This window comes from Heloderma suspectum, chromosome 9, assembly GCF_057233095.1.
Source record: "Heloderma suspectum isolate Gila_16-S chromosome 9, 16-S_ref, whole genome shotgun sequence".
Classification (NCBI taxonomy): Eukaryota; Metazoa; Chordata; class Lepidosauria; order Squamata; family Helodermatidae; genus Heloderma; species Heloderma suspectum.
This window is the reverse complement of record NC_139466.1, coordinates 24,925,575-24,951,360: the sequence shown is the minus strand read 5'-3', so window position 1 is coordinate 24,951,360 and position 25,786 is coordinate 24,925,575. Positions and strand designations below refer to the sequence as shown.

The 25,786-nt window shown below is 47.7% G+C and overlaps 1 protein-coding gene across 2 annotated transcripts in view; it reads left to right on the top strand.

Annotated features, from left to right (window-relative positions):
- PCDH19 (protocadherin 19) overlaps window positions 1-25,786 on the top strand; it is a 167,006-nt gene that overhangs the window by 66,975 nt on the left and 74,245 nt on the right. For both annotated transcript variants that reach the window (XM_084813819.1, XM_084813821.1), the window contains exon 3: window positions 21,821-21,879. In XM_084813819.1, the coding sequence (XP_084669945.1) occupies window positions 21,821-21,879 (59 nt within the window). The remainder of the gene's footprint in view (window positions 1-21,820; window positions 21,880-25,786) is intronic.

Below are 25,786 nucleotides of genomic sequence, written 5' to 3'. Positions count from 1 at the left end.
TACGGTGTGTGTGCGTGCACGTGCGTGTATGTGCTCAGTGCAATTTCTGGCATTTCCTTGTAAGAGGAATTTACTTTTTTGAGTTTCAGTTTCAAAGCGAGAGATGCATTCAAACTATCACACTCTTGTTCAACCTTCCCTCTTTTCTTTAGTAATGTTGCTTTTGTTTACAACAGGGCAGAGGGGCAGGAAACATGTTTGGGGCGGTGAGGGCCACTCCAGGAGTTTCATTTGGCCATTGACATATCACCCTCTCTTTTTTATTGTTGGTTTCAGTGTGGATTGATTGATTGATTGATTGATTGCATTTATATCCCACCTTTTTCCCTCTTGCAAGGAACCCAAGGAGGATTACCTCCTCCTCCTCCTCCATTTTATCCTCACAACAACAACTCTGTGGGGTGAGTTGGGCTGAGTCTGTGACTGGCCCAAAGTCACCCAGTGAGCTTCCATGGCTGAGTGGGGGACTAGAACCCAGATCTCCCGGCTCCCAGTCCAACACTCTCACCACTATACCACATTGGCTGGTATTTTTACCATTACTGTAAAACGCCTACAGAATTTTTTTTAATGAAGTATTTAATAAAGTAAATAAACAAACAAACGGCAGGGGTGGTCAACCTGCAGCCTTAGGGCCCAGGACCGGCCCAAGACACTTTGCTGCCTGTGGTGAAGAACAAGGTGGCGCCCTCCCCTGTTCCAAGCACAAAAGCCGACTGGACTGTTTCATCAACACTGACAATGGAACAGCATCCTCCACTGCACCTGAAGGCAGCAGGTTAGCTTAGGGGGCACAGGGCAGGCCGCTTGGCAGTCAGCTCTTTCCTCCAACACCTTGCTGCCGCCTCCCAGCATCTGCCACCTGAGGCGACCGCCTCACTCTGTCTAATGGTAGGGTCGGCCCTGTTAGGGCCATAGGTGGTCCTTTGCCTAATTTCAGCCCTCCCCCCAAAACCAATCAGTTCTGCCCTCCGGCAGGAGTGATACCTCCCCAGCCCTGGTAGCCCACTGGCAGGGAGTAAGAGGAAGAATGAGAAGGGGGTGGCAGAGTGAGAGGAAAAATGGCTGGCCCCACCCCCTCTTGGCTGTGGACCACCCACCGCTGGCTTTGGCCCCACCCAACCACCGCCCCCATCATCATCACTTTTAATTTGCATGCCACTTTCCCACACAACATGCCCAAAGCGCCTCACAACACAACGACAGCGATACAAATAAACCCAAGAATGCGTATCGAAACCTCAATTGGCATAATACATCATTCCAATAACAGCCCAAACAATTCATTCACTCTGGGCGCAATCCTGTGCATGTTTAGACAGAGAAAAGGCCTACAACTCCCAGCATTCCCCAACTGCGGGCAACTCTCGTTTATTCCCATTTGAATCCCCTGGAGGCATTCCTTTGTAGCCAGAGAGTCTTCAAGTATTTGCATCTGTAATGAACCCGAGAATAATGAATTAAAGGCGTGAGACTGAAGCCTCTCTTTTTGTGTGCTTGTGAGTGCTGGAGGAAGGAGGGAGTCAAGGGAACCCTGACAGCTTGCCCGCTGTTTGGAAGGGCGGCTGTCTGACTAGGCTCCCTTAGGGAGGGAGGTTCCGCCCCTCGCCTGCTGCTCCCCTGCGTAGCCTCTCACGCATTGCTAACCGGTTCGAACCAGTCCAAGCTGTGCCCCCGACGTTTCCCTCTTAGCTCTGCGTCTCCGCCTGGCGTCCCTTAGGTCACAGTCCTCAAGCTCCTCCTCCTGCTCGCTGTTTCTCACAGAGGGGGGTGAGGATGAGGTTTCATGCCCGGCCATCTGGGAGCTGGTCGCCTGAGAAGCACGCCCACCCATATCTGAACTGGCCTGTGAAGATGCCTCCCCCAGTTCTGGCTGCTCCTCTTCTGAATCTGAGCCGCTAACTATCTCCCTGCATTCAGAATCAATCCTGACATGACCACTACACTACACTGGCTTTGTAGAAACACTGCTGCATACTCGGGAGAGATTGTCCAGATGGGTGCATATACAGGGCTAGCAAGAGCCTCGTCAGCACTGGGACATGGTCCTATGGCAAGAGTGTCGAACCTCTTTCAGCCCGGGGGGTGAATTCGAGTTTGGGGAAGCATTCCAGGGTTACATTCCAGTGGTGGGTGGGCTCATAGGCTAAAGGGGTGGGACTGAAATGCAAGAAAATACCAAAGCTGCCAACATATTTTAGCATAAAGCTCTTACAGCCAGCAACTAAGCCTTAGGTGAAGCATTTTATCCTTTTTGAATGGGGGAAATCGACAAAAGCCCATAAACCACCAAATGAACAGTGGGTGGGGCCATGGCAAGGGATGTTGCTTTCTGCAAAATCCCAGAGGGCCGGGTTAGGACCCTTGGAGGGCTGGATTGAACCTCCGGTTCTGAGGTTCTGCACCCTACAGGCACTGCAATGGAGATGCCCAACTTAACACAGTCTGTTGTGCGTGGGAGAAATGACACATGGATTCCTGTTCCTACAGAGGATCCGAACACTTTCTATGCATGATTGGATCCAAAAATGATGAGAGGATTTAATGATGGGATAAACTCAATCAAGAGGCCTAGGTTAAATACAGCAGGCAGGGGAAAGAAAAGACAACTTCAATGAAGGAATGTTGGCCTCTGATTAAAAATGTGGAATCTACACAATTATTACCTATAAAGCTTCATATTTGTGAAAGATCGCACATGTATTGATATTAGGTTTCTTTTGTTGTTGTTTGAATAAGCATTTACAGATTTGATAGGTAATGATTTTAAGTTCGGAATGAGTGATGGGGAAGGATTACCCTTTCCCCCCTTTCATGTGGTTACAACTGCGCATTTCCATCTGCTGGGTAATTCTGTGATGATTTCTTTTTAATAAAAGATTTCCACAAACTTTCCTCCCCCGCCCCCCCATAATGAAGTGCTTGAATAGTGGAGAGAGATGTCAAAAGTCCTTCTAACTAGTCTCTGCTGAAGTGTAGAATATAATTTACTCTCTGTCAAGGAAATATGTCCTTTAATTGTTCTTTCTTGCATATTTCCCCCTCCATGTACCCCCGCCCCCTCAGCCCCAAGACATGTGGCCTTTATTTATAGCCCTTGCTGGGCATGTCACATTTTCTCCCTTCTAGCAAGGAGACGGATCTGCTCATCCTTCAACTCTAGGCACACGCAGAGAGCAGCCCTGGACCTCTTCCCTATCCCTTCCACCCCCAGCAGGATAGATAGGCCTATGCGTCCGCACACACGCGCATGCACGCTGAGCTGGCACTGAAAGCGCTTTTGCGCAGGTGGGAGCAGAATGCGTCGGGCATTAGCAGCTGGCATGAGGAGGTGGGTACAAGGCCTGTTTCATTGGAGCCAGTTCTCCATCTGACAGGGCAAGCTTATTCCGTGAGCTCCCACAAGAGAAGTGAGTGCATTAAAGCCCTCAGCGCAGTTCTTCCTTGCCTCCATGGCTCATCTCCTCTCACAGCTTGTTTACAGGCTATGTCTGCTTTTTTAATATTATTTTTTTTAAGCCATCTGCTTTTCAGGTCCCTCTTTCAGAACTATTTTGTGGAAGAAAATGCCACAGGAGTTTCTTCAGAACTGTTACCTTGGGGAAGGTAGTCCAAAGGGACAACCAGATGCATGAATTATTAGCAGAAATGTCGACCTTTTTCTCTGCTCACAGGACAAAATCTGGGTCAATTTATGCAAGCTTTGATCATGTGGCATCTTTTGACCCCAGATTGCTTCCAAATGATCAAATTTTTTCCATAGAGAGAAAACATTCCTCACACACAGACTAGTAGCATTTTAGGGAGAATGATTGATCTGACATACTAGTTTTCTGTGTGCAGGATCTCTCTCTCTCTCTCTCTCTCTCGCGCACACACACACACACACACACACACGAGCATTTGGTCATGTGAGTCCTCAAATAAAGTCTGGAGTGGTACAGCTAAATGTAGCTTTTGCACTTCATCAGGAGTGAGGCCTCAAACACGCTGGTGATTTATTTATTTATTTATTTCATTTCATTTCTATACTGCCCAATAGCCGAAGCTCTCTGGGCGGTTCACAAAAATTAAAACCAAACAGCACACAATAAAACAATTTAAAATATATAGAACATTAAAACTACAATATAACAATACAACCACAATAAAACCTAGCAGCAGTGCAGGAATTTAAAATACAGATTTAAAACAGCAAAGTTAAAAGTCTAGAAAGCTAAAATGCTAAAATGCCTGGGAAAATAAAGTGAAGATGTGGCTGTCTAGGATTTTGCTTTCTAAGAAAGGGATGGGCAGAAAGTACAATGGGACCCGGGTGACTTGAAGTAGACTGGCAAAGGTTTCTGACTCCCAACTGACTAACAACAGCAACAAATGAAAAGGTTCCTCTACCCAAAATCAGGCTGCTGGAATGAAGTGTGCTTAGGGGAAAACCGGGAGTGGGCTTGTGAGTGAAAGAACTATAAACTCAGTTCTGGCACTGAGAACAATTTCGTGGGCTGAGCAGTGTTGAAAGGGTGCTGTGCCCCTCCCATTCTAAAAGGTTGAAATGCCTCTCCTAAGGCTTAGTTACTACAGTAAGAGGCTTAAACTAAAATATGCTGGTGTTTCTGGCTCCACCCATTTTGCCTTTGGCCCCACCCACCACTGGAATGCAGCCCTCGAGAGCTTCTCTGAAATTCTATTTGGCCCTCAGGCTGAAAGAGGTTCAACACCCCTGGCGTAAGGGATGTTCATCTGAGCACCCCTTGTGCCGGTGTCCATCACCACCTTTTGTGGCAGAGAGTTCTATACATTCATGATGCTTAACCCTTCCCCATCCCACCCTTTTTCTCCAGCAACACCTTCCTTGGCCTCTTTTCCCCGGCCTCTTTTCCCCGTTTGACTGAAAAGCATGTCTGAAAACATGGAGAAAAAACAGCTGAGAGAGGGGTGTTGAAAAGGAAAAGCAGAAGGTGAGAGGAGGGTTAAGCATCCCCTCCCATCTGCTGCATCTTCCTGCAAATGCCCATTTACATGTGGGCAGCAGTCCTGGGTTCAGAATTCTGTGTTTGACACCAGATGGGTCATTCCCTCTCCCTCATGTCGGTACAGACAAAGCACCACCATCACCTTTGTTGGATTGGCTACACTCCCGACAACCTGGTGTCAGAAATTGGAGGCCATGTAATTTTACAAGAAGGCGTGCAGGAGTTTTCCCGCTGAGACCCCGGGCGCTTTGATATTCAAAACCATCTTGCAAGAATGAGGAGGACAGAATTGCAGGGATGGAGTGTTTTGTGCACTAAATCTGCAGCCTGACTGTACAGCAGTAATTACAAAGCGAAAGCAATAACTGAACCGTGCTGTCGGTGAGCCTGACTTCCCCCTAGCTTTCTCCAGATAACGTGTTTCTCCCTGGGAGGCTCCTGTTTTTCTTAAATTAGTTATTGTGTTCGTATTTTTGAAAAAGGTCACAGTTAGCCAGCATGGTTTTAAGCTTTATTATCCTGGAACTGAAGCGTAGCCTTTGCCGGCACACCCTTTGCAATTCCAATCTTCTGCGTCCTGCCACCATGATTATGCCAGCAGGAGACATAGCCCTCTTCCCTTGTTTATTGCGCCATTAAAGATGCATATGTTTTATTGGGGGTGGGGGGTTGTTTACAATTCGTATAGAGAAAGATTGAAAAGTTGCTCTTGTAGAAAGGAGAGCTCTGAGGGGCAGGTGGTGGGCGAGCCACCTGTACACAGACCAATGCTGTGACACACCTGGGATGTGTGAAGGGGAGCAGACAGTTTAAACATATAACACTGATTCTGGCCTGCTTGCCCTGGCTACCCTTATATTACTGAGCCGAATTCAAGGTGCTGTTCTTGACCTATAAAGCCTTATATGGCTTGAGACTGCAATACGTGATAGAGAGCCACTCCTGGTATGAACCTACCTATATACTATGATCTTCATTTGAGGCCCTTTTCCAAGTCTTCGTTTTCCAAATTCACTGAGGGATTTTTTGGAGGATGGTAACAAGGAAACAGGGCCTTCTTGGTTGTGGCCAGGGCTAGCCCTCCCATGACGTGGGGTGAAGCCCCTGTCTCAGGTGGCAGATCGCCTGTACCTAAGGATGTTAGAGAAATCTGCAACAAAACCAAATGAATTCAGATTTTCATGAATCCAGTCCATGGATTCTGCAGCAGACCAACAGATTCTGCAGACAGTTCTTTTCTAACTTTCCTGAATTTTGTGTAAATTTTGAAAAATATGCAAAATAAAAAAAAAACCCGGGCCAAAAATGTGCATTTCCTCCCTAGGCTAAAGCATGAAAATATGAATTTTGGGGGGCTTGCACATTTTTGCACATGTGAATTTGCGCAAATGGAAATTTGCACAATTGTGACTTTGCGCAAATTGGGAAACGAAAAGAATCTGATTCCGTCGATGGGTGGATGATGGAACAAAGGGCGCCTGACAGTCTGCGAAACACAGATGGAATGGATTTTACACAATCCATACATCCCTACCTGTACCTCTTGAGCCAGGCATTGGGTTGCGGCCACCTCTCTGAAGAGCCATGCTGTCTGCTTTCCCAGCCAATGCAGCTCTTTCTTTCTTTCTTTCTTTCTTTCTTTCTTTCTTTCTTTCTTTCTTTCTTAATAAATTTATTAATCGCCCATCTGGCTGGTCACCCAGCCACTCTGGGCGATGTACAACATACAATAAAACAGTTTAAAACAATAACATTCTACAATAAAAACATTTTCTAAAATACCCTAACCCACCCCAAATGCCTGCCTGAACAACCACGTTTTTAATGCACGACGGAAGCTCATTAAAGAGGGGGCATGGCAGAGTTCCCTAGGGAGGGAGTTCTGCAGAGTGGGGGCCACCACAGAAAAGGCCCTCTCCCTCATCCCCACCAGTCTAGCTGTCCTGGCTGATGGGACAGAGAGAAGGCCATCCGAGGCTGATCTTGTTAAGCAGCCTGTCTGGTGCTGCTGGAGGCACTCCTTAAGATAGGCTGGGCCGGAACCATATAGGGTTTTAAAGGTTCAACACCTTGAATTTGGCCCGGAAAACAACTGGTAACCAGTGCAACTCCTTCAGCACTGGAGTGATGTGATCACGCCGGTGGCTGCCTTTAATCAGGCGAGCCGCCGCGTTCTGTACCAGCTGCAGCTTCCGAACCGTCTTCAAGGGTAACCCCACCTAGAGCGCATTACAGTAGTCTAAACGAGAGGAGACCAGGGCATGTACTACCGATGGGAGCAGATGGTCGGGAAGGAAGGGGCGCAGCCGCCGTATCAGATGGAGTTGATACAGCGCTGTCCGGCTCACAGCTGACACCTGAGCCTCCATGGACAGCTGGGAGTCCAAAATGACCCCCAGGCTGCGGACCTGGTCTTTCAAGAGTAGCCGTACCCCATTCAACACCAGGTCAACATCCCCTAGCCTCCTCTTGTCTCCCACCAAAAGTACCTCGGTCTTGTCAGGGTTCAGCTTCAGCTTATTCCTCCCCATCCAGCCACTCACCGTCTCCAGACATTTGGACAGGGATTCTACGGCCAACCTTGGTGAAGATTTGAATGAGAGGTAGAGCTACGTGTCATCTGCATATTGATGACACTGCACCCCAAACCTCCTGAAGATAGCCCCCAGTGGCTTCACATAGATGTTAAATAGCATCGGGGAGAGGATGGAACCCTGTGGCACCCCACAAGTAAGTGGCCACGGGTCCGAAACCTCCTCCCCCAGTGCTACCCTCTGGTACCTGCCAGAGAGGAAGGACCGGAACCACCGCAATACAGTGTCCCCAATGCCCAACCCCTCCAGGCGGTCCAGGAGGATACCGTGGTCAACGGTATCAAAAGCCGCTGAGAGGTCGAGGAGAACAAGGAAGGAGCATTCGCCCCTATCCAGAGCCCTCCTCATATCATCTACCAAGGCGACCAAGGCCATTTCTGTCCCATGCCCAAGCCTGAAGCCCAACTGAAATGGGTCTAGATAATCAGTTTCTTCCAAGTGTGCCTTCAACTGCACCGCCACCACCCGCTCAATCAAAAATAGCAGATTTGAGACTGGGCGAAAGTTGTTCAGAACTTGAGGATCCAAGGAGGGCTTCTTTAAGAGCGGTCTTATCACTGCCTCCTTGAGGGCTGATGGCATCACTCCCTCCGCAAGGGAGGCATTCACCACCACCCTGATCCCCTCACCCAGTCTCTCTCTGCAGCCCATAATGAGCCAAGATGGGCAAGGATCAAGTAAGCAGGTGGTCGGCCGTACCGATGAAAGCACCTTGTCCACTTCATCAGGAGGAAGAAGCTGGAACCGATCCCACAACCGTTGTGACCGGTTTGCCACAGGCTGCCTCTTGCTCACTAACTGTATCCACAGCATGCAGAGTAACACACCTAATCTGATCAATTTTATCTGCAAAGTGCCTTGCCAAGGCCTCACAGGAGGCCTTAGAATGCTCCAGTGATTCTGGAGCCACAGGACCGACCAGGCTCCGGACCACTTGGAACAGCCTCCTGGGACAGCACTCTGCAGACGCGATGGAGGCAGCATAATATTCCTTTTTTGCTGCCTTCACCGCCACGTGATAGGCTGAAGATACAGCTCTAGCCCGTGTCTGATCGTCTTTGGAGCGAGACTTCCGCCACCGGCGCTCTAGCCGTCTCACCTCCTGTTTCAGAGCTCGTAACCGCGGATTGAACCATGGTGCAGTCCGAGCCCTGTTCAGGGGGAGAGGGCGTTTCGGAGCCACCTGATCTAATGCCCCAGTGATTGCGGCATTCCAGCCACCCACCAGGGTCTCGACCGAGTGGCCGTTGGCATGCCCCAGAGAATCCCCAAGCGCGTTCAGGAATCCATTTGGATCCATAAGACGCCTGGGGCGGACCATTTTAATGGGTCCTCCACCCCTGCGGAGGGGTTGTGGAACCGAGAAGTCTAACGTCACCAGATAGTGATCTGACCATGACAAGGGGGTGGTGGATATACCCCCGACTTCCAGATCACTCCCCGCTTCTCCAGAAACAAACACAAGGTCTAGTGCATGACCGGCTACATGGGTGGGCCGTTAGAATATGGTGCAGCTCCCAGGAGGCCATGGTCTCCATGAAGTCCCGAGGTGCTCCTGTGAGGATGGCCTCTGAATGTACGTTGAAGTCCCCCAACACCAGTAAGTTAGGGGACTGTACACGCACATCAGAGACCACCTCAAGCACCTCGGCCAGGGAGTCAGTCGTGCAGCGGGGTGGACGGTACACGAGCAGAATCCCCAGACTGCCCTTCGGGCCCAACCTCCAGTACATGCACTCAGCAACCTTGGTCTCCCAGAGAGGGGGTCTGGTGAAGACCAAGGACTCTTGGTAGATAACAGCCACTCCCCCTCCCTGATCCCCAGCCCTCGGCTGCTGTGCATACGAAAATCCAGCTGGACACATGGCTGCAAGGGTTGGAGCAGCAGCCTCGGCCAGCCAGGTCTCCGTAATACATGCCAGGTCTGCACCCTCATCCAGGATCATGTCATGGATGAGGGAGGTTTTCTGGGTAACAGACCTGGCATTGCAGAGCAGCAAACGAAGGCCAGAAGATGGGGTCACACCTCCCCCAACCATCCTTTGGCTCTGGACAGGCCCGGAGCAGGGGACAGATATTACACATCTCTCCCTTGTTCCCCTTACCTGGCATGGCCTGCCCCCAGCGCTCCGCCAGTGCCTGCCGCCCAGCCTCAGTATGTTCTGGCCCCCAACACTCCCCCCACTGCCTCCATCAGGTGGACACATGCCCCCTCGCTCCCGCCTATCAGGCAGGCTACCCACCCCTAAAAACACAACAAAATCCCCCAGAAAAAAAACAAAACAAACCAAACAAAAAAACCACAAAAATCCCCTTAAAAATAATGCCAGGCAGGAGTCCACAGGGAGGCCTGGTGGTGGCGGCAGCAGGCCCAGCAGCAGCAGGCACGCCTCTTCCCCGGTGGTGGTGGCCTCTCCTGCAGGCCCTGGCTCTCCCAGGCCACCTCAGCCAGCCAGCTTATGTCGCCCCTCCAGGGAGGGGCAGATGGAGCAGCACAGCTGGCTCGGTACCTGGGGGCCTGGACCTGCAGGGACTGGCGGTCTGCCAGGCAGAAGTCTACAGGGAAGGCCTGGTGGTGGTGGTGGTGGCAGCGGCGGTGGCAGCCGCGGCAGCAGCAGCAGGCCCAGCAGCAGCAGGCACGCCTCTTCCCCGGTGGTGGTGGTGGTGGCTTCTCCTGCAGGCCCTGGCTCACCTAGCTACTCCACGGCCACTGCCACTTCCTGCTCTGCAGGCTGGAGAAAGCTCAGCCACCCTGCAGAGCAGGAAGTGGCAGTGGCCGTGGAGTAGCTAGGTGAGCGGGGAGAGGAGGGAGACAGATGCGATGGGCAGGGAGACAGACATGGCAGAGGGGAGGAAGGGGGCAGTGGCAATGGCAGCTGGCGGCAACTGTGTGCTTTCCTGTGTCAGGTGCTGGTGGTGTCCTCTCAGTTATGGTACATCCTCCATAATGAACATTCTCCACCTCACACCAACCCTGTCATCTTTCCAGCACCTGAAAGTCACAAGACTTTCCCCAGATTCCAGGCATTTGAGAGCAATAAGGTTTCTAATGGGACTCGGGATTTTTATTGTTGATTGTGTAAATGTGTTTTATATTTTTGTATGTACATTGTTTTTTGTTATCATATTGAATTTTTAAGGTTTTAATCTCTGTAAACCTCTCAGAGAGCTTTGGCTATTGGGTGGCATAGAGATGTAATCAATGTATGTATGAATGAATGAAGGTACAATCCTTTGCATGTTTAGACAGAAAACGTCATACAGCTCCCAGCATTCCCCAGCCAGCACTGCTGCCTGGGGAATGCTGGGAGTTGTAGGACTTTTTTACTGTCTAAACATGGATAGGTTGTGCCCTGCGTCTCAGATGAGGAAACCCTCTGCATTCCTGGCCTGCTGGGAGAGGATGTCTCATGGTCATTCATATGAATCACGATGGGGAACTCTTTTCACTGCTTGGATTCCACTGTGCTTGGCATGCAGTACAGAATTTTGTGAGAACCATTCCTTGTTTCCTTGTCCTCAAGGCTGCAGAGATAGGCTTGGAAGTGTGTGGGTGATGCCTGGCAAAATCTCAGGAATTCAGAAAATAAGTGTGTGGGGTAGGTAGGTGAAATCTAAACAGAATTACCAATGATCTGGGGGCAGAACTTCAGTTGTACACATAGCGTCTTCCCCCCACCGCCCATGAATGAATCCTTCTGTGAACTTTTCCCCCTGCTATCCAAACCTTTCCCTTCTGTCAGCTGAACTGTTTGTCCATGCTGTGTTGCCAGTATCTTCACCCTGAGAAGTCTAAATGTTTGTGAACACTCTGCAGCATCGTCGAAGCTCAACTGGTGGCTGTGACGCCAAGCTCATAGACAGATTGCAGCCCATTTTTAGCTTATTATATATAGGATAAAGGGACATGGCTGTCTTTGTACCTGGATTTGAGTGGTAGGGTTTGGTAGGTTTTCTCTCTTTCATTTTTGGAAGAGATCTTATTACGAATAGAACTACAGATTTTGAGTCAGAGCAGCTGTCAAACCTCCTTAGCCAACACACACTGTTACCTTGCTGGATATTCCTTAGTGCTTTGTCCAGCTCTATTTTGAACAAGCCAGACAATGCAGAATGCCTGTTGCTTCCCCTTGGGAACCATTTCCACAGCCTAATAGATTGTGACACTAAAGCTGTTCTCTTTCCTTTTGTTCTGCATTTCATACCTGTTCTTACCAGAAGCCAAAACAATGGGATTTTAAAAGGGGGGGGGGGATATACAATGCTAAACAATGAATGCCAGTGTGAACGGAGCAGGCCTGCATACAGGCCTCTGTGTGGAACACCCACATCCAACGTTACTTTTGAAGAGTGGAAGGGGCTTCAAGACGCAGGAAGTGATATTGCACATCCTTCCTGTAATAGGGGAGAGGGAAATTGTGTTTGGGCTCCAGCAGCGGGCATTTTGAAAAGGGGTGTCATTTTGTTCTCAGATGCCAGCCTTAGGGTTGTGAAGTCTCCAGTACCTCAGAACTGGAGACCCATTAGGCAGGGCATAGTGACATCATTGGTTGGGGACTTGTTATGTCATGGATTTTGCTGACTCTTCTTAAAAGACAAAAATCTGATAACCTGGTCAGAACAGCCTAGCAGAAAAGGGGCAGAAATAAAGATGTGAAGTCCCAGGAAAATGAGAAAAACCCAGGGAAAACCCAGGCAGTTTTCCTTGGGGTGGGGGTGGGAGAGGCAGGATTTCCCACTAATTTTTCTACTGTAAATGTGGGAAAATTTAGGAAACATTGGGGAGGGGGTACTTCTGTCTCTCCAGACTGGAACATTGGCAAATGGGGTTCAATGTAAGTGAACGTAAAGTGATGCTCATTGGGGCAAAAAATTTAACTTCGCATATATGTTGATGGGGGGCTGAGCTGGTTGGTGGTGACTGATCTTTCGGTCCTGGTGGATAGCTTGATGACAACATTGACCTAATGTGCGGCTGCTGTGAAGAAGGCAAATTCTACATTGGGGAACATTAGAAAAGGAATCGAAAATAAAGCTGCCAATATTGTACTGCCTGTACACAGCGTTCCATGTGTTGTCACATCATGGGGTGACAACACTTAGACTATTCTGTACAGGTCTGGTCACAGCACCTCAAAGAGGACATCATGCAGATGGAAAAGATGCAGAAAACGCCAACCAGTATAATTAAGGGGTTGGAGCAACTCTCCTGTGGGGAAAGGTTACAACATTTGGAGATTTTTAGCTTAGTAAAGGTGCAAATCCTATGCATGTTTAGACAGAAAGAAGTCCTACAACTCCATGGAGGCTGGGGAATGCTGGGATTTGTAGGACTTTTGTCTGTCTAAACATGCATAGGATTGTACCCTAAGAAGGTGAGTAAGAGGAGACATGAGAGAGGTGTACAAAATTATGTATGGTATGGAGAAAGTGGTTAGGGAGATGTTTTTCTCCCTGTCCCACAATACTAGAACCCAGGGTCTTCCAATAAAGCTGGAAGGTGAGAGATTCAAGGCAGATAAATGGAAGGACTTCTTGTCTCTTCCAATGGAAACTTTTTTCTTTAATTCCCATGTGGTGATGGTGGTGGTGGTGATGGGGAAGCAGAGGCAGAAAACATGAAAATGGGGAAACAATTGGAAAAGAACAACAAAAGCAGGCAGTTTAAAACAGCAGTTTAGAAAGAGGTGATAGCAATTGGCAAAATAACATCAAACACTAAAAACAGCTTGCCCCATGACTCCACCTCAAACCAATGTCAATTAGATGTGCTTTTGTCTTTCCTCTGAATTAGTCCACACCATTGCAGACTGCTTTGCTCTGTAAAGGTGATGTTACAAAATACACTCAAGCGTGCTGAGTTTATGATCTAGAATATGCATGTTTGTTGGTCAGGGGGAAAAACATAATTCAATTTTTGCAGAGATAAAGGCTATCTTTATGCATAATAAAATTGATAACCTGTGTTTTCTTCTCCAAATGGAGATGTTCAAAGCTGCTAAGAAAAATATGTAACAACAACAACACCCCAATAACCTGATAATTAAAAGTGCAGTAGGTTATATCCAGACTTAGTAGAGCCACGAGTAGACCCATTGAAATTAATGGGTCATGACTAAGTGGTCCCATTGATTTCAGTGTATGACTAAATCTGGATCCAGCACCTTAAGACGGGGTGGACAGAAGGTAGATTTCCAGATATTTTGGACTTCAACCCCCAGAAGCCCTTGCCAAGCATGGCCAATGATCAGGAATGCTGGGAGTTGACGTCCAAAACATCAGGAGATCTTCTTTCCACCCACCCCTCATTAAGATATCTCTTGATGACTTAAATGTAGGATCCAGACTTTGTCATACTTAGCCCTATTTAAATCAATGGAACTTAAGTCCCTAATGTAGGTCTCATTGATTGATTTTAATGGGTCTACTCTTAGTATGATGAAATTTGGATCTAAGCCTGGGTTGGCATCTTGCTGTTGTTCTTTTAAATGAATATTTCATCTCATCATCATTTAATTTATTTCATTTCTATACTGCCCAATAGCAAAAGCTCTCTGTGTGGTTCACAAAAATTACAATCCAAAATTACATTAAAAATGAATAAATCTTTAACATACAAAATTTTAAATTAATGTAAAACAGCTAAAAAACAGTTACAGTAAGATACTGGGACCTGATAAAAAAAAAAAAAAACTGACATGAAAAGCCCCATGGTATGCCATCCAATGCCTGGAAGTGGAAGAAAGTCTTAACCTGTCACTGAGAAGATGGCAATGTTGGAGCCAGGCGGACCTCAGTGGGGATGGTGAGTCAAGGTCGTCTTCCTTGTTGCCATCCTACACCTTTGGTGGAGGCACTGGCAGGATGGCCTCAGATGTTGATCGTAGTGTCTGGGTAGATTTAGCTTCCTTGCCTTTCACATCTTTAAGGGAAACCATGAAGGAGAGGTATAGCTTTTCTCCATCCCTGCATGCATCCCCAGAAAACCCCTCTAGCTGATTCCATCCTGTTATGAAGCTATTAAAAGCACAATGCCTGTAAAAAGAAAAGATGGCAGCCCTCTTGAAATGCTCCATTGTGGCTTAAGCCAGCCACCCCTGCAATAGTGTCTCAACTGCACGTGAGCTCTTCCACTTGTCTCTGCACGTTTTATACACTGTTTTTCTTGTTTGCTTCATGTTGCCTCCATGTGCACCAGTGTTGAATAAATGGCATGTTTTGAAAAACAAAACAAAAAAACAGCAACTGCACTACCAAGCTCCTGTTTTAATCCCCCCCACCCGCAACTTGGGATTTACCTTGCTTGCCATTTACATATTTATGTGGTAAATATTTTAGCACGCTAATTATACGCTAATAAGAAAACACCTTTTGAACTTTCCGTCAAATCAACGCACACAAACCAGGTCCATTGGGGAATTAAAAAGCAATTAGTTTTTCTAACAGAGTGTGGTTGCATGGTTTCTTTGGTGCAAATGTTTTTGTGGTCACCAGCCAGGCATTTTCTGCCAAATGTTTATGGAATGATCAGCAGGGCCTGGAGATTTCAAAGGCATTTAAAGACACAGGCTCACATGGACAGGACACACACAGACAGAAGAACACACAGACACACACACACACACAGACAGTCAGGCAGATACAAAGACAGACACACAGACAAACTCAGACAGACACTCAGACACAGACTGTGTTTGACACTCTGTGTCAAACACAGAGAGACAGACACACAGACAGAAGGACACACAGTTACACACACACACACACACACACACACACACACAGATTGACACACACACAGACAGACAGAAGGACAGACTGACAGCTGGGCACACAGAAAGGGAATCAGAGACTCAGACAGACACAGACACAGACAGAAGGACACGGAGAGACACACACAGAGACAGACACACAGACAAACTCAGACACTCAGACAGACACAGACTGTGTTTGATACTCTTGTGTCAAACACAGAGAGACAGTCACACACACGAACACACAGACAGAAAGACACAGACAGACAGACACACACACACACACAGACAGACACATACACAGAGACACACAGACAGACGGACAGCTGGACACACAGACAGGCAGTCAGAGACCCAGACAGTCTGACAGAGAGAGACACACAGACAGAAGGACACACAGGCAGACACTCAGACAGTCAGACACACACACACAGACACACACAGAGAAGGACACATAGACACAGACAGACAGACACACCCCCCCTCAAGAGTTTTGAAGGATTTGGAGCAATCCAGTATGTTTTTTTTCTGAAGGATGAGCTGTACCTCAGTGGTAAAGCAATTGCTTGTCAGGTTAAAAAAAAAGGGTGTATGTGTGTCTCCGGGATCTTCAGGAGAAAGCTCCTAGCAGAAGGATCTTTGCGTGCAAGATCCAGGTGAGGGGCTGTCAGTGAAGCTTCATGTCGCGACGACGTGACCGTGGTAATCTGAAGCAGAGACACAATATACCACCTTCCCCAACCTGGTGCTCTCTGGATGTGTTGGGCTACAACTCCCAGCAATCCCATCCAGCATGACCAATAGCTGGGAATGATGGGAGTTGCAGTGTAACATAGCTGGAAGGTATGTGGTTAGGGAAGGCACTGGGTTAGAGTCAGACTAGGACCGGGGAGACCCAGGTTCGAGTCCACCCCTCCCTCAGTTATGAAGCTCACTGGGTGTCCTTGAGACAGTTATTCTCTCCTTCGGTCTGACCTACCTCACAGGGCTGTTGTGTGAGGATGACATGTGGGAGGGGGGTTAGGACAATGTACAACACCCTGAGTTCCTTGGAGGAGGGGTGGGCTAAATAAATACAAATGCATACATATTTGGATGCATCCTTCTACATCGATGTTGGATTTGCCAGCTCCTCAGTGCTCAGATTATAGGGGAAAATTAAGGGGTGGGTGGCTTGTGGCTCTCCAGATGTTTTGGCCTACAACTCCCATCCACCTTTGCCATTGGCTTTGCTGGCTAGGGCTGATGGGAATAGTAGTCCAAAACATCTCTAGGGCTAGAAATCATAGAAGTCATAGAATCATAGGGTTGGAAGGGCTTACAAGACCGTCGAGTCCAACGCCCTGCTCAGTGCAGGGAGCCTGGTTCCCAGGTGGTCTCCCATCCAAGTCCTAACCAGGGCTGACCCTGCTTAGCTGACGAGATCAGGCGCATCCAGCCCTTTGCTCCATGTGGCCCTTCTAGGAAAAATGGCAGGGAGGTCCTTAATGAAATCCATAACTCACCCCAGTTTTAGTCAAGTTGCAACCCCCCCCCCCCCGCCAGTAGCCTTCAAAACTCAGCAGCTAACAGAGCTGTCCCCGAAAGGTAAGGGTGCTGGCTCTGGCCTCATAATTCAAGCAGCGCAGTGCCTTGTACACATCTATAGGATCCAGGTGTTTTCTTCTGCTTGGGCAGAAGGTTTGTACCCTCCGCAATTTGGTATTGCCATCCCAAGAATCTCAGCTTTCATTTAAAAGCGACAATCAAGGTTCTAGCCCTTATGGCTGAAAAGAGAAGCTTGATCAAATGGGCGAAGAATTGTGTTGGAAATCGCAGATGTCGGAGAGGGCCTGAGCAGGTGATGGGGTGGCAGCAGCGGTGGCAGCAGCAGCAGCTGGGATGTCTACACAGCTGCTCACTCCTCCCTGTGGTTAGCAAAAGGCTTAATCTGTATGGCTCGTTCAGAGAGGTTGCAGTCTGTGAATCTTCTGGAGGAAAATCTGGATGCTTCTAGGAGGAAGAATATTATTACGAGTATTGGGTTGTTAGTTACTTGCTTAGAATGGACCCATTGAAGGACTAACAGTCCTGAGTCCAGGAGATAGGCTGATTGCCTGTTCTGGATGGGGTTGCACTGCCTTTGAAAGATCAGGTTCATAGTCTGGGCATACGCCTAGATCTTCTCTGGAAAAGACCCTGATGCTGGGAAAGACTGAAGGCAAAAGGAGAAGGGGACGGCAGAGGATGAGATGGCTAGATAGCATCACCGATGCAATGAATATGAACTTGAGCACACTCCGGGAGAGAGCGCAGGACACAAAGGCCTGGCGTGCTATGGTCCATGGGGTCACGAAGAGTCGGACACGACTGAACGACTGAACGACAACTCCTAGATCTATCACTCTTGCTGCAGGCCCAAGTGGCCATGGGGCTCGGAGTGCCTTTTGCCAGCTTCGGCTGGTTTGCCAGCTACGGCCTTTCCTGGACAGGGATAGTTTGGCCACCGTGGTACAGGTGCTAGTAACTTCAAGGCTGGATTACTGCAGTGGACTCCATGTGGGGCTGCCCACGAGGCTGGTCCGGAAGCTGGAGCTAGTGCAGAATGCAGCAGTTCGGCTGTTGTCGGGAGCTGCCCCTTTTCAGCGTGTAACTCCTTTGCTGAGGGAACTGCACTGGCTGTCTATTCGCTACTGGGCCAGGTTTTGGTACTAGTGTGCAAAGCTCTAAACAACTTGGGTCCAGGATACCTGAGAGAGCGCCTTCTCCCTTACCAACCTGCCCAATTACTGAGGTCATCAGAGGGCATGCTCCTGGTGGTTTTATGTGGACCTAAGGCCCGACTGGAGTCCACTCGGAGAAGAGCCTTCAGCGTGGTGGCCCCCTTTCTGTGGAACTCCCTGCCCTTGGAGGTCAGGCAGGCACCAACATCGGGTTGTTTCCACTGCCTCCTGAAAACAATTCTATTCCAGGAAACCTTCCTTGACTGACCAGCCATGACTTTTATCAGTACTCATTTTAAAAAATAAAATAATGATCTTTAATATGGAGTTTCATTTCTTTTATCTGTTTTATCATTTTATCTTTTATTGTTCGCCACTCCAGAATCTGTTCAGATGTGGAGCAGTATATAAATGTTCTAAACAAATAGATCAGATACAACCCACTGTTTTTTTTTTTAAACCAGCGATTGGCTTTGGAAGAGTTTTACTGAAGTGAAGAAGGGGAGAAGATTTTTTCTGTCCATTGACCTTCCCCTGCCTCTGAGCCCCGGCTCAGACATGTTCTGGTGTTAGGTTCCTCTGCTGTGGCTCCTTTGTCAAGAGCTGTGCTGAATCCACCCTGCTTGAGTAGAGAGGCTGCAGCGGATCTCTCTGGGCTCAGCCCAATGGAGTTGACTCAGGGGGCCGCTGCTGCCTCGGTCACCCGTCCGCTTCAGCCAGGATGTGCCCAGCTGTGGTGGGCTGCCCCGGGCCTGGCTGCTCAGGGTGGGAAAAGTCCAGCTCCATCGGAAGGGTGGCCACAGATCTCTCATGGGGGTGAGGCCTTATCATAGAATAGTAGGGTTGGAAGGGGCCTACAAGGCCATCGAGTCCAACCCCCAGCCTCCAACTACATTTGCCCATCCTGCCTTTTTTCCTCTTGCAAGCAACCCTAGGCGGCTTTTATTTATTTATTTATTGCATTTATACCCCGCCTTTCTCCCTCTCGCAAGGAACTCAAGGCAGCTTACATTATCCTCCTCCTCACCGTTGTATCCTCACAACAACAACCCTGTGAGGTAGGTTGGGCTGAGAGTCTGTGACTGGCCCAAAGTCACCCAGTGAGCTTCCATGGCCGAGTGGGGACTAGAACCCGGATCTCCCGGCTCCCAGTCCGTCACTCTCGCCACTACACTACACTGGCTTACATGGTCCTCCTCCTCTCCCTATCTGTCCTCACAGCAACCCTGTGAGGTAGGCCAGGCTGAGCATCAGTGACTGGCCCAACGTCACCCAGAGAGCTTCATGGCCAAATGGGGACCAGAACCCGATCTTCCGAGTCCCAGTCTAACGCTCTAACCGCTACATCATACTGACTCTCAAATTGAAGAAGCTCTAGAGGAGGTTTGAGACTCTACCATCTTAAGTCTGTTTTAGGACCGCTTTAGCCAGCTCTACCGCCAGCCTTAGCTGATTATTATACCAAGGGGTGTACTGATTCGCGCAATACACGCATTTCTAAACATGGGTGTGTGTCATTCATACACTACACTTTTAGGTGTGCTTTAAAAAACAAAGAAAACGCTGTTAGTGTGTCCCCAACAGACGTTAATGTATCAACCAGTGGAGGCTGGTGGCTCTCATGTCGGTGAGGCAGTGAATCCGCTCCGGGTTTCAATCAGAACCAGTCAGAACTCCAGAAGAGCTATCTAAGGCACTGAACCTATTTTGGGGATAAGTTTCAGCATCTTGGATCCCTCCTTTAGTGTCCTGACTGGTTCTGACTGAAACCCTGAGCGGATGCACTGCCCCACCGACATTGGAGCCACCAGCCTCCACTGGTATCAACTGGACTTTATTCCCTGGGGCCACCACAACAACTGCCTATAACAGGGGTGCAGAACCCAAGGCCCAGGGATCCAATCCAGGCCGCCTGGGGTCCCAATCACCCTCTTCCTCCAACAACCAATTGTTTTGTGGTTTCCTGGCTTTGTGCCATTCCTCTCTCGCTCTCTCTCCCTCCCCCCCTTCTAAAAGGTTGAAATGCCTCTCTTAAGGCTTAGACACTGACAGCATGAGCTTTCACCTAAAATGTGCTTTGGTTTTTTTTTGGGGGGGGGCATTTGGGCTCTGCATCCTTTTTCTTTGCCCCTGCCTTGTTTTGTCTTCAGCTGTGCCCACCACTGTAACGCGGCCCCCGAGGCTTTCTCCAAAACTGAATTTGGCCCTTGGGTTGAAAGGGTTTCACCAGCCTTGGCTTAAAGGGTCTTTTTTTTTTTTTTTTGGTGTGGGGTGGGGAGCTTGGGCTCAGAGAATGCATGCCCAATCTCCCTTCCTTAGATCCCATGCCATCGGTTGGTGGGGCCAAAGGGAAAAGGGAACAAGGCTGTCAGTGCCGGCATTACCAAATGTACCTGCAGATTTTAGCTTAAAGCTCTTTACTGCTAGTAGTTAAGCCTTAGGAGAAGCGTTTTGAACTTTGAGAATGGGAAAAAAGCCCTGCCAAAGCACCAGACGATTGGTGGTTTCAGGAAAGGGTGTGTGGCCATCTGGGAGACTGCAGGGGGCCGGATTGGGTATTGAACCTCAAACCTCAGGCCAGATTTGGCCCGCTGTCTGAGGTTCAGTACGCTGGTCTCAGCCGAGGTTGGTGGGCCTGCTTTCAGTGGGGCTGTCAATCCATTCTAAGTTGCAGCCAGAACTCTACAGGAGCTATCCAAGGTGCTCAACCCTAGCCCCCAGATAACACCTTAGATAGGTCCTTTGAGTTCGGGCTGGTTCTGACTGAAACCCAGAATGGATTTACAGCCCCACCGAAAGCGGAGCCACCAGCCTCCGCTGCCTGGTATGTACGGGATTCACTGCCATAAGAAAGTTGCGCAGGTTGGCTTCCTCCCCGCCACTACAACTTGGGGCTTTTTCAGCACTTGCAGTTATGCACAGGAAGCAGCTCCATGCAACGTTTCTGAGATTATTGAGTAACGATGCCTCCTATTAGAGAGGCAATTCTTAGAGAAAAAAAGCAAAAAGGCAAAACAGAACGAGGGTTTACCAGTGCCACATGCACACAAGGCTATCTTATAATAATGAAGGAGGCTGCACCATTCTGTGGTGAAGAAAAGATAAATGGTTTTACTCACAAAGCGTTCTTGCATATAAAATGCAGGTACAGCGTAGAGTTTTTTTTTTCTTAATAATTCTTTATTAGTTTTTGGTTTCATTTCACAAAAGAACAATATATCAAGAAATCAACAGTGACTGCTAGTCCATGACTTTGTACTGATTAAACATGAATAAACATTCCCAAATCCTGGACATTGTTGCATGGATTTCCAGTTCTTTTTCTCACAGTCCTTTTCCCCTACCAACCCTCCCTCTCAGCATAGAATTTCAGAAAGAGTTTCTTCAGTCCATTTTGTGTTCCATTATACAGGCAGGAGCGAGGGAGAAACACGCACTCCCAGCAATGGTGAAGGTCGGGGGGGGGGGAATAGGAAGGGGAGGAGCAAACGGAAGAAATCACAGGAAGCCACACTGTAGACTATAGAGATCTTAGCTGTGGTCTAAATTCCCATAAATGAACTAACTGCAACGCTGCCCCCTTCCAGGAACTTGCAGACAAGGTTGCAATGTTCCCAGCAATGTGTGGGTATGTGCACAGCAGTTTCGGCATGCACGTGTAAAGGTTACCGTACTGGTGGTCATTCCGTGGCTGAGCTCGAAGTTAGTCATTGAGTTGCCGTCTTTGTCCCAGCTCAGCTGGCTCTTCCAAATTGCCAATGAATCACGTGTGTAATCATCTCTTTTTTCTTCCCTTTCAGACGGAAAACTACTCATTTGATTCCAACTATGTGAACAGCAGAGCTCATTTAATAAAAAGGTATGTGTGTGTGTGTGGGGGGGGTTGTGTGTGTGCGCGTGTGTGTGTGGAAAGTTGAATGCTCCATTTTTAAACAAATTCATATTGTTTAACTTTTCCCATTCTCCTATTGTATTCTGCCTAGTTACTGTATGTGAAATCTCTCCATTCCATTTGGAGGGAGGAAAAAAAACAACCAAATGGTATTTGCATCCTATTAAAATCCCACTGCTTTTTGCCTTTTAGGGGGAGATATTTTTTACTTTTCCCCCCTGCGAACTCTGCCTCGTTCATACAGGGAGGTAGCGTAGAGTTAGGACGAACCCTGTTACCCTGACAACTTAAAAATGCATAGCGTTTATTCTGTTTCATTGCACAAGAATAAAATGATAGATGTGGATGGAGAACAGAGCTCCCTGCCATGAAAGGACAAAAAGGAGCTTTTACCGGGGTAGGTAACTGGCCTGGATGCTTTCTCCCCTCTGCTTTTTTTTTTAAAGTTTGAATGGCAAGGAAAAATAACATTTGTATTACAATTCACTCCCATCCACAGGCCTCTCTCCTCCGCCCTCATTATTAAAATAGATCCGTCTGTGGCCCGATTTCATTCAAGCATAAACTAGGAAATGAATGTGGTCCCCAGAGAATGTGTTGATAATAATTACTAACATTTCAGTAACACTTCGCAGTGGACGAAAATGTGTTCTAATTTTTGCTCCTTTCATTCTCACTACAACCCTGAGGCATATGCCATGTATACAAGAGCAGGGAATCAAACTGTTAAATAATTGGGCTTGGTTCTGATTCTGGTTTTAGTAGTCCGTTAGGTCTCAGTAACTGGTCCTGCAACAATGGAGGGTCTCGCAATGCCTTGAAACAGGGGGTGGCCCTCCAGACGTCGTTGGACTCCAACTCCTATCAGCCCCAGCCAGCATTACCAGAAGTCATAGATGATGGGATTGCAATCAAACAACATCTGGAAAGCCACACATTTCCCCACCCTTGTCTTAAGGGACAATCCTATGCATGTTTAGGCAGAAAAAAGGCCTACAACTCCCAGCATGCCCCAGGAGTTGTAGGCCTTTTTTCTGTCTAAACATGCATAGGACTGCACCCTTAAAGACTGCCAAATTTACATCAGTGTGAAGAAAACCGACAGCATGAGCTCCTGTTTCTAAGGCCTGAAAAATCTCATTTTCTTGCTGCCTGATGAGGTGCATCAAGGACTGTTTTATGCAACCAAATAATTCAGTGGCCCACGTGGTCAAATAAAATCAAGCCAGTGTAAGAAGCTTGCAGCGTTTTAGAAGTTCTCTCCCTCCTTTCATTTTTTATGCCATGTAAACTCCAATTCCCTTAAAAACATCAAGTTTTGCCTTTTAATTATAATCCTGTTTAACTGGAAGTGCTTTCTAAAAAGTCTATCAAAATGTGTGTGTTTTTTTAAAAAATGATTTATTCTAATTGATTAATCAGGTAAGCTGTGCAGCCTTAATTATAATTCCCGTTCTATGCACTGAATTGTTGGTGTCGGTGGGTGGGTGGGAGGTGGTGAATTCACTCCACAACTTTTAGGTTCCATTCCCAACGCTATGATTCTGTTAACTTGCTTGAGTCAATGCATTTGGGAGGATGTAACTGACAGCTTAATGAGCCCTGTGGACTTTGTTCCAGGCCTTTTGGAAGATCTGATTATCCCCTTGCCTAAAAAACAAAAACAAAAAAAACACCCTTTCATTTCAAAATGCAAAGGAGTATGGCAATTGTAAGTGTGTGATGTGAGCTGCTTCCACTGAGACAGGGAAGAGAAGGTGTTTGACTGCATTGTTCATGAGATTTAACCACAATCATGTAATTGCTGATAGGGAAAATTGCCGCCTGCGTTGTATTGTTCCTTGCAAATCCAGCATGGAGTTTGTCCTCCCAAAGAAGAAATTTGTTCATGTCTTCAGTTCTGCGCAACATGAAATTCTTTAACTCTAACCACGCTCCATGTGGGGATGTTCGGGAACTTCAGTTGGTCCAGAATGCTACCGCCAGACTGTTGAGCTTGGGGCCAAGCTATCTGAAAGGCTATATTTTTTTATTTTTTTATTCATTCATTCATTCATTCATTCATTCTGTTTCTATACTGCCTATTAGCCAAAGCCCTCTGGAAGGTTTATAGGACAACATTTAAAACCATAAAATACAATAACATAGTAAAACGTAATATAAAACCATAAGTTTAAAACAGAATAAAACCAAAGTAGAAACCAATCTAAAAGCCAGAAGCAGTGCAAAGATGTAAGAATGCATTAACATGATTTTTAAAACTGAAGGGCTAAAAAGCCTGGGAAAATAAGGTCTTCATCTGACACCGAAAAGCGAAGATAGTTTGGCTTTCTTCTCTGTTGTCTTTCTGCCGTCAGGCAAAGATGTATTTATTCAAGCAGGCTTTTCACATTTAAGTTGGGTTGGCTGTTGAAGCGCCTGCTAACGGGTTGGGTTTTGCTGTTTCTTTATATAGATGTGTTTTAATTGTGTTTTCAATCTGTTTTTATGTTTTAATTGTATTTCAGTTTTTATTGAAATTTTATTTGCTGCCTTGAATGCCTTTTTCGGTAGAAAGGTCAGATATACATTCAATGAAGATCGATCGATCTATCTATCTATCTGCACACACACACACGAGAGATCTGGCCACACTTTGGAAAAGTGACTTTGGGGAAAAAAAGCAATATTGTGGGTAAGCCACTCATCTCGTGGGCTTGCCTACTGCTAAAAGGCAAATGTGAGTTAAAATGTATATTACCTACCCAGTTGTTAAATTTATGGAACTTGGCATATTGCACTCTTCCCCACCCCCCCAGACTCCAAGCCCTGGAAGTAGGTCAGCTTAGGTACATAGAGGTAGGAAGCACAATTGAACATAGAGTTCAAAGGGCTGGATGCGCCCAATCCAGCAGGGTCAGCCCTGGTTAGTTCTTGGATGGGAGACCACCTGGGAATCAGGCTTTCTGCACTGAGCAGGGGGTTGGACTCGATGGTCTTGTAGGCCCCTTCCAACCCTATGATTCTATGATGTCGAGCAAAGGGCTGGGGCCTGGATGTGCCCGATTTCATCTGATCTCAGAAGCTAAGCAAGGTCAGCCCTGGTTAGGACTTGGATGGGAGACTGCCTGGGAATCAGGCTTCCTGCAGTGAGCAGGGGGTTGGACTTGATGTTCTTGTAGGCCCCTTCCAACCCTACGATTCTATGATTCTATGACTCAAGAGCAACGAGCTGGAAATCTAGAACCATGAACAAGACATCAAGACCATGGACAGAGTACAGGGTAGAGGGATGTCAAGCTAAAACCAGGAAGGTATTCTTAGGTGTTAACTCCAGCACTAGTCAATGAGCCTTCCAAGCTCTGATATATTGCTTCATTGGGCATGTGATTCATTGACTCCCTGGGAATGGTTACCTTATAGTTAAAGCATTATTGCCCTGACCCTGAGCTGCACACACTGGTGAAGCTGGTGAGAATTTTGGCATGTGCATTGCTGTCAGGGTGGAAACTGATCCCATAGAGCCCCAGAGCAGTTCTGATTCTGAGGAGGAACAGCAATCTGTGGGAGAGGAGCTCGCTCATCTCTCATAAGCACAGCAGCTGGCAGAGATTCCTCCTGCCAGCATTCCTGGGATAGATAGTGACCCTGGCAGTGAGAGAGCGCTGGAGGGGGGCTTGCTGGATGCTCAGCGCAGACTCAGGGAGTGACGACAGATGGCAGGCATGGAAAGGAGGAGTTCCGCTTGTTTAATGCTAAAACAACGGTTGTGTCCCGAGGACCGAAGGGAAAGAGGGAGGATCTCTCCATAGCCCATAAGTTCAGAGTCTTCCCGTGGTTCCCCTTCAGATGGGGACCAACTGCCTTACCTGGAGCTTAGGCTACTCTACTATCT